This window comes from Tripterygium wilfordii, chromosome 20 (genome assembly GCF_013401445.1).
Source record: "Tripterygium wilfordii isolate XIE 37 chromosome 20, ASM1340144v1, whole genome shotgun sequence".
Taxonomy (NCBI): domain Eukaryota; kingdom Viridiplantae; phylum Streptophyta; class Magnoliopsida; order Celastrales; family Celastraceae; genus Tripterygium; species Tripterygium wilfordii.
This window is the reverse complement of record NC_052251.1, coordinates 10,586,253-10,600,982: the sequence shown is the minus strand read 5'-3', so window position 1 is coordinate 10,600,982 and position 14,730 is coordinate 10,586,253. Positions and strand designations below refer to the sequence as shown.

The window sequence follows — 14,730 nt, the reverse complement described above, 5'->3', positions numbered from 1 at the left end:
TAATCCATCTAACAAATAATCACATTCGACCCAGGCTTACATGATAAACACTGGATACGTGAGTCTTCCGTTCCACACATCATATCCGTCCCACATACACCAAGTAATTATAGGGGTCTTCGGCAGGGGCCGGAGTCATGTATAGTCGAGGGTATACTCTTGCCTACACTAAACTTTTACAAACTTGCCTAGGATATTCTAAGAATTTCACAATTTGGCCTACACTCCAAATAAGAGAAGCGTGAATCAAGAGTATATACTTGCAAGAAGTGGTAATACACGTTGGAGATCTCACTATCGCTCGATAGTGAGTTTGTTTACCATGTATGGATATGTTCTTAAGGTGCTTGAGGTATACATGAAAGTGGTAATGATCCAAACCATAGAAGAGAAGCGCGTGACTTCATAGCTACAATGTAATCTTTTGCATTTGTGTTTACCTTGCCTCTAATGAAATCATATTGTCTATCGGTGATGAGTTTGTCCTTTACATTCTGTGATGTTTTTGTTTTTCAATTTAATTTTGCTATATAATCAATGAGTTTTCAGTAAATAACCCTACTCTTATTAGGGAAAAAAAATAATTGTACAATCAAGGGTTTAAATTGATATAATGGATATTAAGACAAAAATAAAAAAATTATATGAAAACAAGTGCCATTTTTGTCATCTTATTGTTCAACTATGAAAAAATTAATGTTAGCCCTAATCATCATCATTTTCATAAAACCTAAGCAATCCAATTGAAGAAGGGATTTGCTCTCAAAAGAATAATCATGTTTAACATGAAATACTTAAATTATTTTTTTAGTTCCTCCAAAGAAAACCTAAAGTTATCCAATAATTATTCGGTTAAGATGTGCCAAGTATTATTTTTTTTTTTAAAATTTAAGGTAGAACTTCAATATCACATCAAGACAAATCGCAAATCATCTTTTTTATCTCTAAAGTTTTGACAATGTTTAGCATGAGTTAAAGTGCAAATGTATGGATATAGATAAAATGTCTATAAAAATTTAACATTTTTTGTGTGAAAGATAAATCATTGAGTTAAGAGGAGTTACATTTACGGTGGATGGAAGATGAAATCTCCTCCAAAAGAACAGATATCAACTCATAATTCATATTAGGAGAGGCCAAATCGTCAACTAATTCATTATTATTTCTTGGTGTGTATTGTACTCGACAATCCAAACTCGACAACTGATAACGAATATCATCTAATATAAAACCATTAATTGGATAAATGAGGAAGGTCTTATTCATGGAAAAAAAAAAGTTTGTATTAAAATTTAAAGGGATAAAAATTAATGGAATAATAAAAATTATCCGAAATTAATGATTACTTTTGGATAATTAAAAATCATCTTATTCATGTAATTTATATATATATGCATAAATACTCTGCTTCACCCTCCTTCAGTCCATCTCCTTCACGCCTCTCAGTACTTGAATCACAGAAGTTCCATTCTTCCTCCCCTCCAATCTCTCTCTCTCAATTTGTCGAATATCCAATTTTCTTCTCTACTTAACACAGTCATCTTTGTCAATTCGATCAGCCCAAATTTGAGTATATGATAAACACTTTTATCTGTATGTATTTGGGTCTTTGATCCATTGCAAGTTTGGACATTGCAGCTAAAGCGAAATAGGGTTTTTCATAATCCTTTCTGGATACTGAGGAAATCCGGAAAAGATTCAATCTTCCTGGAAAAAAATTGTTAGTTTTGCAGCTTTGTTGTGATTGGAACTAATTTGAGGTTCTGAGGTTTAGGTTTAGTGTCTTTGGATTTTACTTTTCCTCCGTTTTCTCGGAAAGCAAACAGGGGATTTGGGATAATGCTGGGAGCAGGATTGCAGCTTGGGCGTGCTCGCGGAGAAGATCGATTTTATATACCTGTGAAAGCGCGGAAGAATCAAAGCCACCAGAAGCAACAAAAGCAGCTGGAAGAGAGCCAAGGTAACCGCAGAGCTAGGAGTGATAAGAGGGAAAGCTTATCTTTGAAGAGCAAGGTTTCTGAGGATTCTGTGCCCCCATCGGTGGTCTCTCGTAGCAACCTTGATAGGTTCCTTGAATCCACCATACCTACCGTCCCGGCTCAATATTTCTCTAAGGTTCAATCTACGTTTTTGTTATCTGCTTTTCAATAACTTGTTTGCTGTTTTTGGTTGCTGACAAGATTGAGGAAACAATAGGAAAATTTTAGTTTCTGAATTTGGGTATATGTTTCATTATTGTTAGTCTTGCAAGTTACAGCTCTGCGCAAGACAACAATTTGGCTTATAGAATAAGAGAAAGCACTTAGAAGCAAGAGATACTTTGTTACGTGCATTTCAAAAATTCAATTTCAGGGTTACGACTTTAGTACTAGCGTGCATTTTGGAGAAAGCATTTCAAAAATCATGCTTTAAGTGGCTGCTAATGCTAAAAATATGTAGTTAGAACTTAGAAGCAAGAGATACTTTGTTAGGTGCATTTCAGTTTTTAGTTAGGAATTGAATATTTAATAAATCTGTTTAAATAACCCTTCTATGAAAACTTGTGATCATTAAGTTTGGTTTTACGTTGGCAATATAGAACACTTATACTTTTGAATGCTTTTTGTGGCATTCCATAATTTTATTTTGGGTCGTTATGTAGACGACGATGAGGGGATGGAGGACTTGTGATGTGGAGTTTCAAGCTTATTTCACACTGGCAGATTTGTGGGAGTCCTTTAAGGAATGGAGTGCATATGGGGCAGGAGTGCCTTTGGTACTTGATGGAAGTGATTCTGTCATTCAATATTATGTCCCGTACTTATCTGGTATCCAGTTATATGGTGAATCTTCCGTGAGATCAAATATCAAGTCAAGGTATTGGTGTTGCTTATGTGCATTTGTACATTTATTTTTATTGTAGTTTTTGTGCGGGCAACTGCAAGTTCTCTTTGTATGCACCTCGTTCTTTCAAATTTCAAATGGAATGTTATTACTCTGTTTTTAGGCTATTTTTTTGATGCTTCTGCGTGATCATTTTTACTGTGGACGTTCCTCAATGATTCTGGGTCACTTCAGTTTTGTTATCACCCCACTTTTGAATCTTTTACATCTTAATACTGTTCTTAATTCTACAAACCTTTTCATTATTTGTTTATTGTGTACTTTCTCCTATACTTACTTACTGAATTCTGGCATCGCTAAGTGAGTGTATACTTTCTCAGTGTTGTGCATCAAGTAAGATGTCATTTGTTTTGTGAAGGCTCATGTTAGAAAATTACTCGCTCTTTTACATTTGACAATCTTCATATGCCCTGATTTAGTGATGAAAGTTGTGGCTTATATGGGCACCTAAGTTGAAGGATTTGATTGGTTTGCGCATTCATATATGTTTCTTTCCTGAGGTAGACTAAGTGGCTCCTAGTCATACTTTTTAATGCTTGGTTTGAAGTTGGTTGTTGCTTTCCTTGCATAGCAAAAGTATAAAATGTCATATATGAAGGCTTACTAAGATGTCCAGAAATTGTAGGGTTCCATTACATTTTACTGTTTCTCATGCAAACTATACAGGTACAATTTACTTTTCCAGGAATTCACTTGCTTGATTTTCTATCATATGTAGGCACACTGGAGAGGACAGCGATGGAGACTATTATCGAGATTCGAGTAGCGATGTTAGTAGTGAAAATGAATTTGAGAAAGCCTTAAAATACACGAGGGAGCAGCAAGGTCATTACTTTTTAACAAGTAAGATTTCTTCCAAAATGGACGGTGTGTCTTTAAGTGATGAGAATAGTACCATACAAGAGGACTTTTCAAGTGATGATGGTGAATCTGGAAATTCTCGAGGTTGCCTGCTGTTTGAGTTTCTTGAGCAGGGTACTCCATACAGCCGTGAACCATTAGCGAACAAGGCTAGTTATTTTCCTACTATTATTGATTGCTGTAAGTTACTGGTCTGTACTCTGTACTCTGCATTAGCTAAGTAGTTTCCTTTTGTTGTGTTCTATTAACAGATTTCTGATCTTGCTTGCTGCTTTCCTGGTCTGAAGACATTAAGAAGTTGTGATTTACTGCCGACCAGTTGGATATCCGTGGCATGGTAAGACAATTTGGTCAAAAATATAGTTTCTTTATATCATGGGAGTATTCAGTTGTGTATGTGTACTTCTGTAGGTATCCTATTTACCGAATACCCACAGGTCCCACCTTGAAGGATTTGGATGCCTGTTTTCTAACTTACCATTCCCTTTCCTCACCCTTGGGAGGTAACCACTGAATTTTTTTTTTAATAATAACTATCGCTTTTGGTCTATTATCTATTTTCCTCTGGAAAACTAGTATTACTGTATCTGGCCTTTCACATTGCTGCTTCTCTTGCAATCGTCCCTCTTTTTTTATTTTCTCCGTAAAATTAAACAAGGCAAAGGGTAAAAGAATATCTGAGTTTTGACCTCAACTCTCTCCTTTTCTTACATTTGATGATCTACACAGATAGACACAAAGAACATCTGCTAACTAACAGTAGCTTTAACCCATTTTATGCGTCCTCAGAGATATTTATCATTTTTTAGTTTCAACTTTCGAGCAAGTAGTCCAACCATGGCCTGCATCATTTTGCAGGCAATGGAAATTCCCAGGGTCCAGTAGTGGTCTATCCTAGTGAGATGGACGGCGTCCCAAAGATAAACCTACCTTCTTTTGGAATGGCTTCTTATAAATTCGAAGGATCAATGTGGAAAGAAAATGGAGCAAATGAACTTCCTCTCGTCAATTCCCTCTTACTGGCAGCTGAAAACTGGCTGAGACTGCTTCAAGTCAATCACCCAGATTTCCAGTTCTTTGCTTCAAATGGGTATCACAGGTGAATGTAATAAGAAAGAGATTACTCAACATTATAGATCAGCGCTTCAATTTTTTTAAAAAAAAGGCCAAAAGAACCGTGCTTCTTCATTGTTCAGTTTAGGCTTAAAGCCTTTTCAAGTTGCAGGCATATCAGAATGTGCTGACTGAGGGTGGTGTTTCTAGACTGAATGAAAAGAGAAAATTAGAAGTAATAGAAGATCTGGAAGGATCAACAACGGTTTAGAAAAGAAGAGAGGAGGAGAAACAAAATCTACATCCCTACACATAACCAAGAGGCCCAAGATTGGAAGAAGAAAGTAAATAAGAAGAGCGCGGGAATGTATTACAGTTTAGCTACAGAAAATTGAAAGACACATCTAAAAGGGCCATTTGGTTTTGTTTTAATGTGATACTTATGTTTTGAGAACAATATATGTAGTTGTGTTTGTGGATTTAAGCAATCCATGTTAACGAGGCGAATTTCGGCCTGTCCTTTCTGTAGTTGACAGTCGTGTGTTGATTTTACCTCATAAATGAAAATGGAACATATATGTTATTGGATGTTTATATGTTATTGCAATGCAGTTTGTGTTTGCCTAATAGAGAGTGGAAGGCACCTACAATGTTTGCTTTTATTCATGAACTTTTGTGCTCCACTCTCTAATGATGGTAAAGCAGTGTGGATTGATTTTCTTTAGGATTTTGAGAGACTAGTCTTGATTGAGCAAGCTCAACCGTGATTAAGCTCGACTTCAGTTGAATGAAGTTTGAAGTTCTGACATGAGTTTGCCCTTTAATCTCCGAGGAGAATGTAAGAAGTATAAAGTACATGCTTTTATTTTAGTTTGAGTGTCTTAGAATTATGGCCAGCACAGTTTGCATTGCATCATTTCTGCATTTTTTTATCTTCAATTCTGTTCATTTCATACTCACTTGTGTTATGCGACTAGGTGCTTGAGCTGGAAGCAAATGAAGGATCTGGATACCAAATAGAAGAGGAAGAAAACACAAAGAACACAGAAGACCCTCAAATTTCTTGGCAAACAACTTTTTCCATCATACAGAGGACACATTTTTATTTGTCATTCAAGGGAGACCCTGCGGATCAAATATACATGGAGGTCGAGCTAAGGCGCTTGACTTGGTTGGAGCAGCATTTGGCAGAGCTTGGGAAAAGCTTTTAGGATTTTGTGAAGGTGGGAATATGTCAAAAGGAGATGTTTGAGCTCCATTTTGCAGTTCCAACTGACAAGAGGCCGCAAATTATGGGTTGGAACCCGATTTCAAATCTTCTCAACCTGTGAGAAACCTCATTTTGTTTATAACTACTTTCCATTCTGAATCCAGATAGCTAAGATTTGACTAGGGTTTTGGTTTAAAACTTCAATTTCCATTTCTCATTTGTTGAGTTTGCATGCCATCTTTTTGAGAAAGCTCATTTGAGAGGCAAAAAAGAGAAGTTCAAAACCATGATTGTCACTTTCTTACCTTCTTATTTACGGTAGATCATGAGGAGTTATATGGTTGTAATCGAACTTGTGAGAGATTCTTTACGCCTAAGTCTAGAGAGATAACCACTTAAACTATCGCCAAGTGGCTTCCAAAAGACTCCATAATAGAGAATAAGAGCTTGAGAGTAACCCAGCCATGACTTAAGTACTTAACACTGCATTCATTATAGATACTGCATCTGCAACAGCTTCAACATAACAGATAACACAAGACTAAAAACTAGAGACAAGTAGACATTTCCCTCATGATATTTCAAACACAGATAGTGCTTCGCTACTAGTAGCTACAACAACATAAAGACATACCACACCAGAACCATAAAAGACCATTTAGCTGGAGAGACACATAATAGTAGTGGTACAGAGAGAGAGAGAGAGCAGAAGAGATGGATAATGATGATCTCAAAGGGATTTCAGCACTTGGGGAAGGGAGTACCACAAGTGTTAGCAACCTTCCTGGCATTAGGGGTTTCAATAAACTTCTTGAGGTTTGGGTTCCTGAAATAACCACAAAGGCAAGGCTTCTGCTCCTTGATCCTGCTGCAGCAGAGTTGGGATGGTTGGGAGGAAGATGTAATTGCACTCACACATGGACTCAGCTGTGCTGGGCTACAAGTCACTGCCTCTGTCACCTGTGTTTGCTCAGCCAGGAGCAGCACCACCACCAGCGTTGCACAAACTGCAACATATGATGCCTTCATTTTCACTTCAAGACACTAGGATTGACAAAGCCCTTTATATTTTATGCCTGTATATCTATGTGCTTATGAGTGTAATAGGGAAGGATGTTTTGTGTGGTGACATTGTCTTGGAGTCCACTCTATTTATAGAGGGTGGATTAGGCCTTTTTTTTTTAACCTAGCCCCTATATCCTTTAGACCGCTGATAGCTCGCACCACGTTGGTGACCGTTAAGATTGGACCGAAATCCATGCTAGTAGGGGGCAAGGAGGTGGGACAAGTCCACGAAATATCTCAGCTAATTGGTTCAAACTTGATCACCGTAAACCTTAAGTTCGGAGAGATAACTAGGTAGATTATTGCCAAGTGGTTTAGTGGATTAGGCTAATTACCGAGAGGAAAACAATAGAAAAGTATTAGGGTTTGGTCCCACTTCTCTACAGAATTCGGTGCAATCACTGAAAGTAGGAAAAGTTACCCTCTTTAATGTATATACAGTTCTATATTAGTTTTTGGCACAATCACATTGATATTGCCTGGACATCCACTTCCACAGTCTGTCTTTTCTAGTCCTCTTGTCATTTCCCTTGACGGAGGAGGCCATGAGAAAAGCTTTTATAAGTTGTGATAAGCTTGAAGATCTATGTTCATGTGTTATTGCTTCAACATTTCACTTGATTAATGCATTCATGCATCTAAATGATCGGGAGTGAACTCACATTACATGAACCTGTGTGGCGTATGTGGACCTGGAAGAAAATCCATCTTACTCAAAAACTTAAGTCGTTGAGTTAGACCTCCGCAAGCCATATAAACACACTTCTTCTTTCTATTTTTTTTTAATGTGGAATTTGAGTGAGCTCCAACACAATCTTCAATGGAAAAATACTCATTTCCAGTCAACTCGGCCATCTTACCTTGATTAAGTACTTGCTCAAGGGTTTTTAACAACTCAAGGAAAAGCAAGCCATGACCTTAATTTTCTGTAGAATGTGGGACCTAACCCTCCTACTTTTCAATCATAAGCATAGGAAACTAGTCCTATCCCCATTCATCTTGGAACAATTTTTCAATCTCATTTTGCTTGCTTTTGACACCCATTTCTGTTCATGATGTGCTTTCGGTGATGTTTTTGTGAGTTATTGGACCATTTTTTGTGTCTCTCTTCATGCGGCCACATTTTCAAGGTGGAGCCAGGATTTCATACAAAGGGGATAAAAAAAATTGTGAGGGTTCAGAAACAACACCTCTAAAATTGTTTTTGGAACTAACGGGGCATTTAGTTGGCATTTTGAGGGAGAATGAGGTGAGCCGAAAATGAAAATCACTCTTTCCCTCGTTTGGTTGAGTTTGAGAGGGTAGAATCTCAAACTCATCCCACCCTCATTCCCTCCTAATGGAGATTAGCCAAGCTAACTAAAATGGTGAGATTGGTTAATCTCCACAAAGAAGAATGAGTTTGATACTCAAAAGACTATTATACCCCTTATTAAGAAGTAATCACAACCATTAAATTAATCTATTCTTATTTTTATGTACAAAAAATTGGGTAGTATGGAAATTGTACAATTAAAATTCTAACACTCATGCTCACTCTTCATTTCATACCAAACATGGTAATATTCATCTCACACTCATCTCACACACTCGCCTCGCAGTCACACTTACTGGATTAGCAACCAAATGGCCCTTAAGTGTTGTTTTAACAAACTCACCCATCAAGACTCAAGTTGTCACCGTCATTTGACTCACTTTGTCAATGAGTGTTGAGAGTTGAGAGTCGAGAGATAAAGAAAGATAGAGAGCAATTGAGCAAAGTTAAGTGGGTGCCTTTGGTTTTTCTGGATTTTACAGAGAGGTCAAAGTGGGTTTTAAGGGTAAGTAAGTTTGATGGATTTGGAATAAAAAAAATTTAATGGGATGGATTTGAGAAAAAAAATTAGAGGGGGGAAGATTAAAATTTAATGGATAGTATATAAGATATTTTTAAAAAATTAAGAAGGGCAAAATAGAAAATATTGATAGTATAAAGGTATTTTCCAAAAAATAAAGAGGGACTATTGCCGTCCTTACATACATGTACCTCCACCCCTGGCCACATTTTCATACCTTTACTTAGAAGTTTGTGTAATCTGATCTTTAATCACTTCTAATCATCATGATTCTTGTCATGTAATGAAACCATGATCCTTTTGAAGCCTTTTCTACTAGTGAAAGTATAGCATGCTCAGTAACAGGAAGAATTTTAATATTCAAACTCCGATAAGGCTAGGCACACGCTAATACACCCGATAGATTAGTTGAGTCAAGATCCAGCGCATACGACTTGGAAAAAGCTACACCAGTTTAGAATCAAGCTCCTGACCTCGAGCGAGATTCTTTATGTCATAAATCCGAAGAGATAATCGGGTTAATCTATGTTCGGTCCAGTAGGGAATTGCCTCAAGTGGGGTCATCTTAGAAAAAAAAACAAAAAAAAAATATATATATATAGTGTTAATAGATCTCTGTTTTTAAAGATTGTGATAAGTTAAGCAGCAGCAAATGACTGTATAATGATGCTTGTGGTTCCCCTAAGCATGCCAGAAATGATTGGAATCCAAGTGGGGGGTGTTATAGAGTCCATTTCTAGGTCAAAATTAGAGTGTATGAAAACTTTATATGGGTCCTTGCAATTATGACAGATGCACATTTGAATGTTCATGCTTACTTCTATTTTGATAAGTATTCACCTTGCTCAGAAATCTACCTAGACATAACAGTGCCATTAGTAAACTCTTATGATATGTACAAAGATTTACTGTCATGAATCCACCATGAAGAGTTACTTTCTCATGGTTTTGCCAAAAGTTGACACATGGACAAAAAATAAAATTATGTTCAAAAAAATAAAAATTCCAAAACTTTTGATTGTTACTCTTTCAGTCTACATAATTATTATCAAAGTGAGTCTGGGATCTGTTTGGTTTATTTTCTGTTTTTTTATTTTTAGAAAACGACTGTAATTCTGGTTCTTACCTGCACAAGCTCCAATGGGCCCTCTAGAGTGACCATGACCCATCTACTCATTGGATGGGCTTGAAGTGGGCTTAGGCCCAAATTATCTTCTTCTCTTTTTTGTTCTTTAACCACTAGTCATGGTGGTTGAGAAAGGAAATGTTCTTCTAGCAATGCAAGCATAAAGTTATGTTCTTTCTGGCTTCTGCAAATTAGAAGGCATAACAAGCACACAAACATCTATTATGCAAAGGCATGCCAAATGTTGCAGGATGTATTTAGATTCCAAATTCATCTAGAAAGTCTAAAATGAACAAAACAAAAAATATGAGCGTCGGAGCGTCCCCTGAGAAACAACTGAGAAATCGCATCCTGGTCATCAGATGTTTGTCGCCCCAGAACTAATGGATGCACAAGATCAGTGAACATAGAAAGATACCCCCAGAAGTCACAAAATCTAATCTTGAATGAAAAAAAAGAAGGAAAAGTTTTTATTTTCCTTTTAAGCAATCCGCAGATTTGTGACCCCTTACAGTACCCTCTCTATCTACCTTATTTGTTAGACAATCCGAATCAATATCAGAGAACGATGAATACGCTGCGTATATCTTCTCTTGTGATCTGCAACAACACGTCCAGCGCTTCGCAACTCGCCAACCAATCTTGCAAGGCAGCTTGATGCAACACCAGGTGATACAGAGTGGGCAAGAAATAAAGAATAAACAAGCACTGACTGCATACTCCAAGGCTTTGTGGTGGCATTTTGAATCCTTTTTAATTGAAGCAGATGAAGAATAAGAGGTAGAGGGCTTTGCATCCATGTTTGCTTAGTCGCCAAGGAAAAATGATACCGTAAATTTATGAAGCTCTAGCAGATGTTGGATGTTGTAATGTCTCTGTTTGTTTATGCAGTTGAGTCATCTTCACAAGAATGCTTTAGAGCTTTAGTTTGGTGTGTCATGTATTGTTTATTACTTTTAGATATCTTTTCCTTACTTTTATCGACTTGGAGCCCTCAGCCCTGTGGTTGGAATATCACATGTTATCGACATTTTTGGAGTCTAATTCCATGGATGCCCACTCTATGGTGGGACGGGTAAAAGGACAAGGATTCCCCACACCGAAATGTATATATACCTGCATTTATAGAAGGATGTGTAAAACTATACATGAAAAAGAAACAGCACAAAAGCAAATTCTATTCCAAGTGCAATGAGCTAAATGAATTCTTCATCATAAGTCTCCTTATGTAATGTTGCACTATCCCCTAATGCTTTTATATTAAGAACTTTCAAACTTTCTGCACCAAAACATATATATCCCTGCATTGTGCCAAAAGAACTCAATCAACATAATACAAATCCTCTCTCCTGATAAATCAAAGTCAAAAAGACAGGAAAAAGAGAGAGAGAGAGAGAGAGAGAGAATGTTCATAGACATCCACTATCATAGAACATGATTCCAACCATATTGAAGTTATTATTCTTCCCTCCCCCTCCTTTGCTTGGTTGTATCTGAATCATTGACTTCTTGATGACTCCCATACGAATCAATATCAAACTCTTCTTCATCAGTCTCACTGGAATCCGTATCAGAATCTGTTTCTTCGTCGTCAGCTTCAGTTATAGGAAGTCTTTCCTGAAGTTCTTTCACCAACTCATCATCACTGTCTTCATGCTTCCCTGAGAGCTTCCTCTTCAGAATGGCCTCGAAAATTGATGGCACCGCATCTGCATCACCCTCGTAGAACTTATCTATCCGTCTTTTCAGCTCTATTATCAAACAATTACACCAACTACGAATTAACATTCATTCAATCTTAAGGCTTTCACGAACAAGATATAGCCACAAAACTGAAAATGATCAAATTGACTAAAAAAGCCTTGACACTACTGTGAAATAAAGTCAAAAACTTGTACGCATAAAATTTAATGAAACAAAATGCCGAAGTGAAAAACAAACAGATTTCAAATGCCATTGGATTCATGTGGCAATGCATCTCGTGAATGTTACTTAGCTTTCTTTCATAATTTTTCAGCAGAACCAGGAAACAAAACAAGCTTAACAAAAGACTAAGAATCCTTAAAGATATCACCATGGCCAAAAATCAATATGCAAATCAAACAGATGCACGAAGCCTGCCAAATATCCTTGTGGACTTAGGGCCAAACCGTATGGACTCTGAAGGTATAATGTGGGATCAATACAGTTGTGGCGAGCGTTGAGCTTTGATCCAACTTACATTGTCATCGAGCGGAAACTTACATTGTGTCAACAGGCTTGATGCCCCGAGTCTAGACTCATATTTAAAGGGCTAAAGGGCAAGATTATATGGTGTCGTTAAAAAACGAAGCCTAACAAATTGATGGCAGTCATGCAGACCAAGGACTTTCCAACTAAAATAAGCTACAAATCAAGCACATACACAAAGCCCTAACAACACAAACCCAAATCATTTCCATATCCTAGACATTGAACTCCCCAGAAAACATTATGACATAATAAACTTCAAGAGCTCAGAAGAGGTCGAGACCCAAAAGAGAGCAAGACTAGCACAAAGTCTAAACCTCTCTCACAAAGCACGCTCATTTAACTAATAAAACAAAAACCCCAGAAACTATCCCTCTTTTTTCCCCGAAATAAGGTTCGAATTTAGAACTTCAAAGTTCGAGTTTCATTTTTTACCTTGGCTATCGACGTCGTCTACGTCATTGGACGGCGAGTTGGACTTGGACGAAAACAGCCTGAGACGAGAACGATTCGAACCGGCAAGCCGAACGAGTGATGGACTAGGGATTGCCTTCTTCTTCGGAACAGAATGAAGCAGATTGCGAGCTTGGAGTGAAAACGTCCTCAGCATGGTTTCGGGAAATTAGGGTTTAGGGGAAGAATTAAATTATTAACACAGAAAGCATTTATCAAAACCCTTTACTGGAACTGGGTTGAATTTAAGGCCCAAGCCCATAAACACTTCTTGGGCCTCTTTCCATTAAAAAGCCCATTGGGCTCCTTAGGGTCTAGTAAATAAAGATGGGTGAAGTGGCGAAGGAATGTGTGGAGTAGAAGCAAAGAAAGGGAAGTCAAAAGGTATTAATCAATAATCAGCCTTTTCACCAAGCAAGATAGAAGTATCAATAATCACCCCTAGCTTGAAAAAAATATGTTAATTGGTGAGAATTTAATTTGGGCACTCAAGCAAAAAATCTTAAACTTTAGACCGCATACCACTCACCTAACATGTATAATTTCGATACCAATATTTAAAACATATGTAAAATTACTTAACTACACCAACCTCTCCATGGGAAACAATAATGTACGGTCATTCTCCACACAACATTTCAATCTTCACTTGGTCCTTAATCCTTATTGAAGGGGATGGTTTTAGAAGCATATATAATCTCACACACACACACACACACACAGATATATGTATATATAGTAATCTAAACTTGAAGTCATGACTCCATCATTCACCCAATTATGTGACTACACATTTCATCGACCTCTTTGAATTCCAAAGTCCTTATCCTCCACCTTATTCACAAGGTTTACTAAAGTCAAGTCAATGCAAATGATGGTGATGCTTAGCAAAAACAGAAGCAAATATGGCTTTGGATGAAAATGGATTGACATGTGTGTGTGTGTGTATAAAAGAAGTAGGAGAGGAGACTTATACTTACAGAAATGCATAGACTTATTATATGGCATCCAATCATGACATCACTTATTCTATCATTATTTATGTGAATACAAACAATTTGTAGGTTTGTATTGTATAATTATTTTTTTGACCTTTAAATATTATTTGATTGATTGCATTATTTCATTATTTAAGCATGCATGAGTCATGGAGTCACCCCCATCCAATTTATAATCATTACAAAATTGCTGCATAATAATATGCCTTCTCCAACAACATTCATGGCTTATGATACTTGAAAAATATATTATAAACTTTTTAAAAAAAAACAATAAAGGAATTAAAAAAATTTGTTGCTATAAAACTAGCATTGAAAATTATTGCAATGAATCGAACTGAAATGATAAGGAGGCCACTAATTAACAAAATGGGGAAAACATGTTTGAGTTTTAAGGGAGAGATTTGTTAAAGTCTTATATGCCCATATCGGTTAGGTGTAAGTTATCGATGTGGTTTATAAGTAAAAATCTAATCTCTTTTAACCAATAGAATCCTTATAAGGACAAAATCGTACTAGCTTTAGGTCCAAAGCAAATAATATCTCATCGAGTTATTTGGATTCAATTTATGCGGTGCTCTCACGAGCATCTAATTTACGTGTAAGTTACCGATGTGTTTTACAAATAAAGATTTAATCATTCTTAACCAAGAATATCAAGGTCAAAACCGTCTGAGCTTTAAACACAAAACAGACAATACATTTTCGAATTATTGGGTTTTTAAATAAAATTTAACAGATTACTTTACTTTAGTGGGTCCCAATAATCCATATAATTTAGTAATGTTCAGTCCATTGATACATCTCCCAAAGTCTTGACTGTATGAGGTTATGCAAAAATATGAAAAATGGACATTATAAAAATAAAAGTATATATGTGTACTCTGTTTTTTGTTCATTCAGAATGAGGGAGACTTGCCATTTTGTCTTTATGTTTTTGTTGCCACATCTTTCTGCTTTTGACAAACTCTGATAAGGTAGTCCCCATAGAGTGGACTTCACAAGATGTGTCGGTGT

At 36.7% G+C, this 14,730-nt stretch overlaps 3 protein-coding genes across 6 annotated transcripts; 1 reads left to right on the top strand and 2 right to left on the bottom strand.

Moving 5' to 3' along the window:
* Nucleotides 1–1,410: 1,410 nt before the first annotated feature.
* On the top strand, nt 1,411–6,682 carry LOC119987259. 3 transcript variants are annotated; one of them, XM_038832123.1, is made up of 7 exons: nt 1,411–2,115; nt 2,642–2,856; nt 3,602–3,893; nt 3,996–4,081; nt 4,156–4,247; nt 4,603–4,843; nt 5,775–6,682. In XM_038832123.1, exons 1-7 carry the CDS (start codon nt 1,840–1,842, stop codon nt 5,815–5,817), a joined length of 1,245 nt encoding a protein of 414 aa, XP_038688051.1. In that variant the 5' UTR covers nt 1,411–1,839; the 3' UTR covers nt 5,818–6,682. The 3 variants fall into 3 exon arrangements, 2 of the variants coding, with proteins under 2 accessions (XP_038688051.1, XP_038688052.1); XR_005465395.1 differs by having other exon boundaries at nt 1,412–2,115; nt 4,603–5,635; nt 5,775–6,211; XM_038832124.1 differs by lacking the exon at nt 4,603–4,843.
* On the bottom strand, nt 6,477–7,140 carry LOC119987260 (non-specific lipid-transfer protein 2-like). Its single transcript, XM_038832125.1, has one exon. It carries the CDS (start codon nt 7,034–7,036, stop codon nt 6,749–6,751), a length of 288 nt encoding a protein of 95 aa, XP_038688053.1. The 5' UTR covers nt 7,037–7,140; the 3' UTR covers nt 6,477–6,748.
* A 4,054-nt stretch (nt 7,141–11,194) lies between these two features.
* On the bottom strand, nt 11,195–12,897 carry LOC119987261 (nuclear polyadenylated RNA-binding protein 3). 2 transcript variants are annotated; one of them, XM_038832127.1, is made up of 2 exons: nt 12,698–12,897; nt 11,195–11,784 (listed from the first exon to the last, which is right to left on the bottom strand). In XM_038832127.1, the coding sequence occupies exons 1-2, from the start codon at nt 12,870–12,872 to the stop codon at nt 11,492–11,494; spliced, it is 468 nt and encodes a 155-aa protein (XP_038688055.1). In that variant the 5' UTR covers nt 12,873–12,897; the 3' UTR covers nt 11,195–11,491. The 2 variants fall into 2 exon arrangements, with proteins under 2 accessions (XP_038688055.1, XP_038688056.1); XM_038832128.1 differs by having other exon boundaries at nt 11,195–11,742.
* Nucleotides 12,898–14,730: the final 1,833 nt, after the last annotated feature.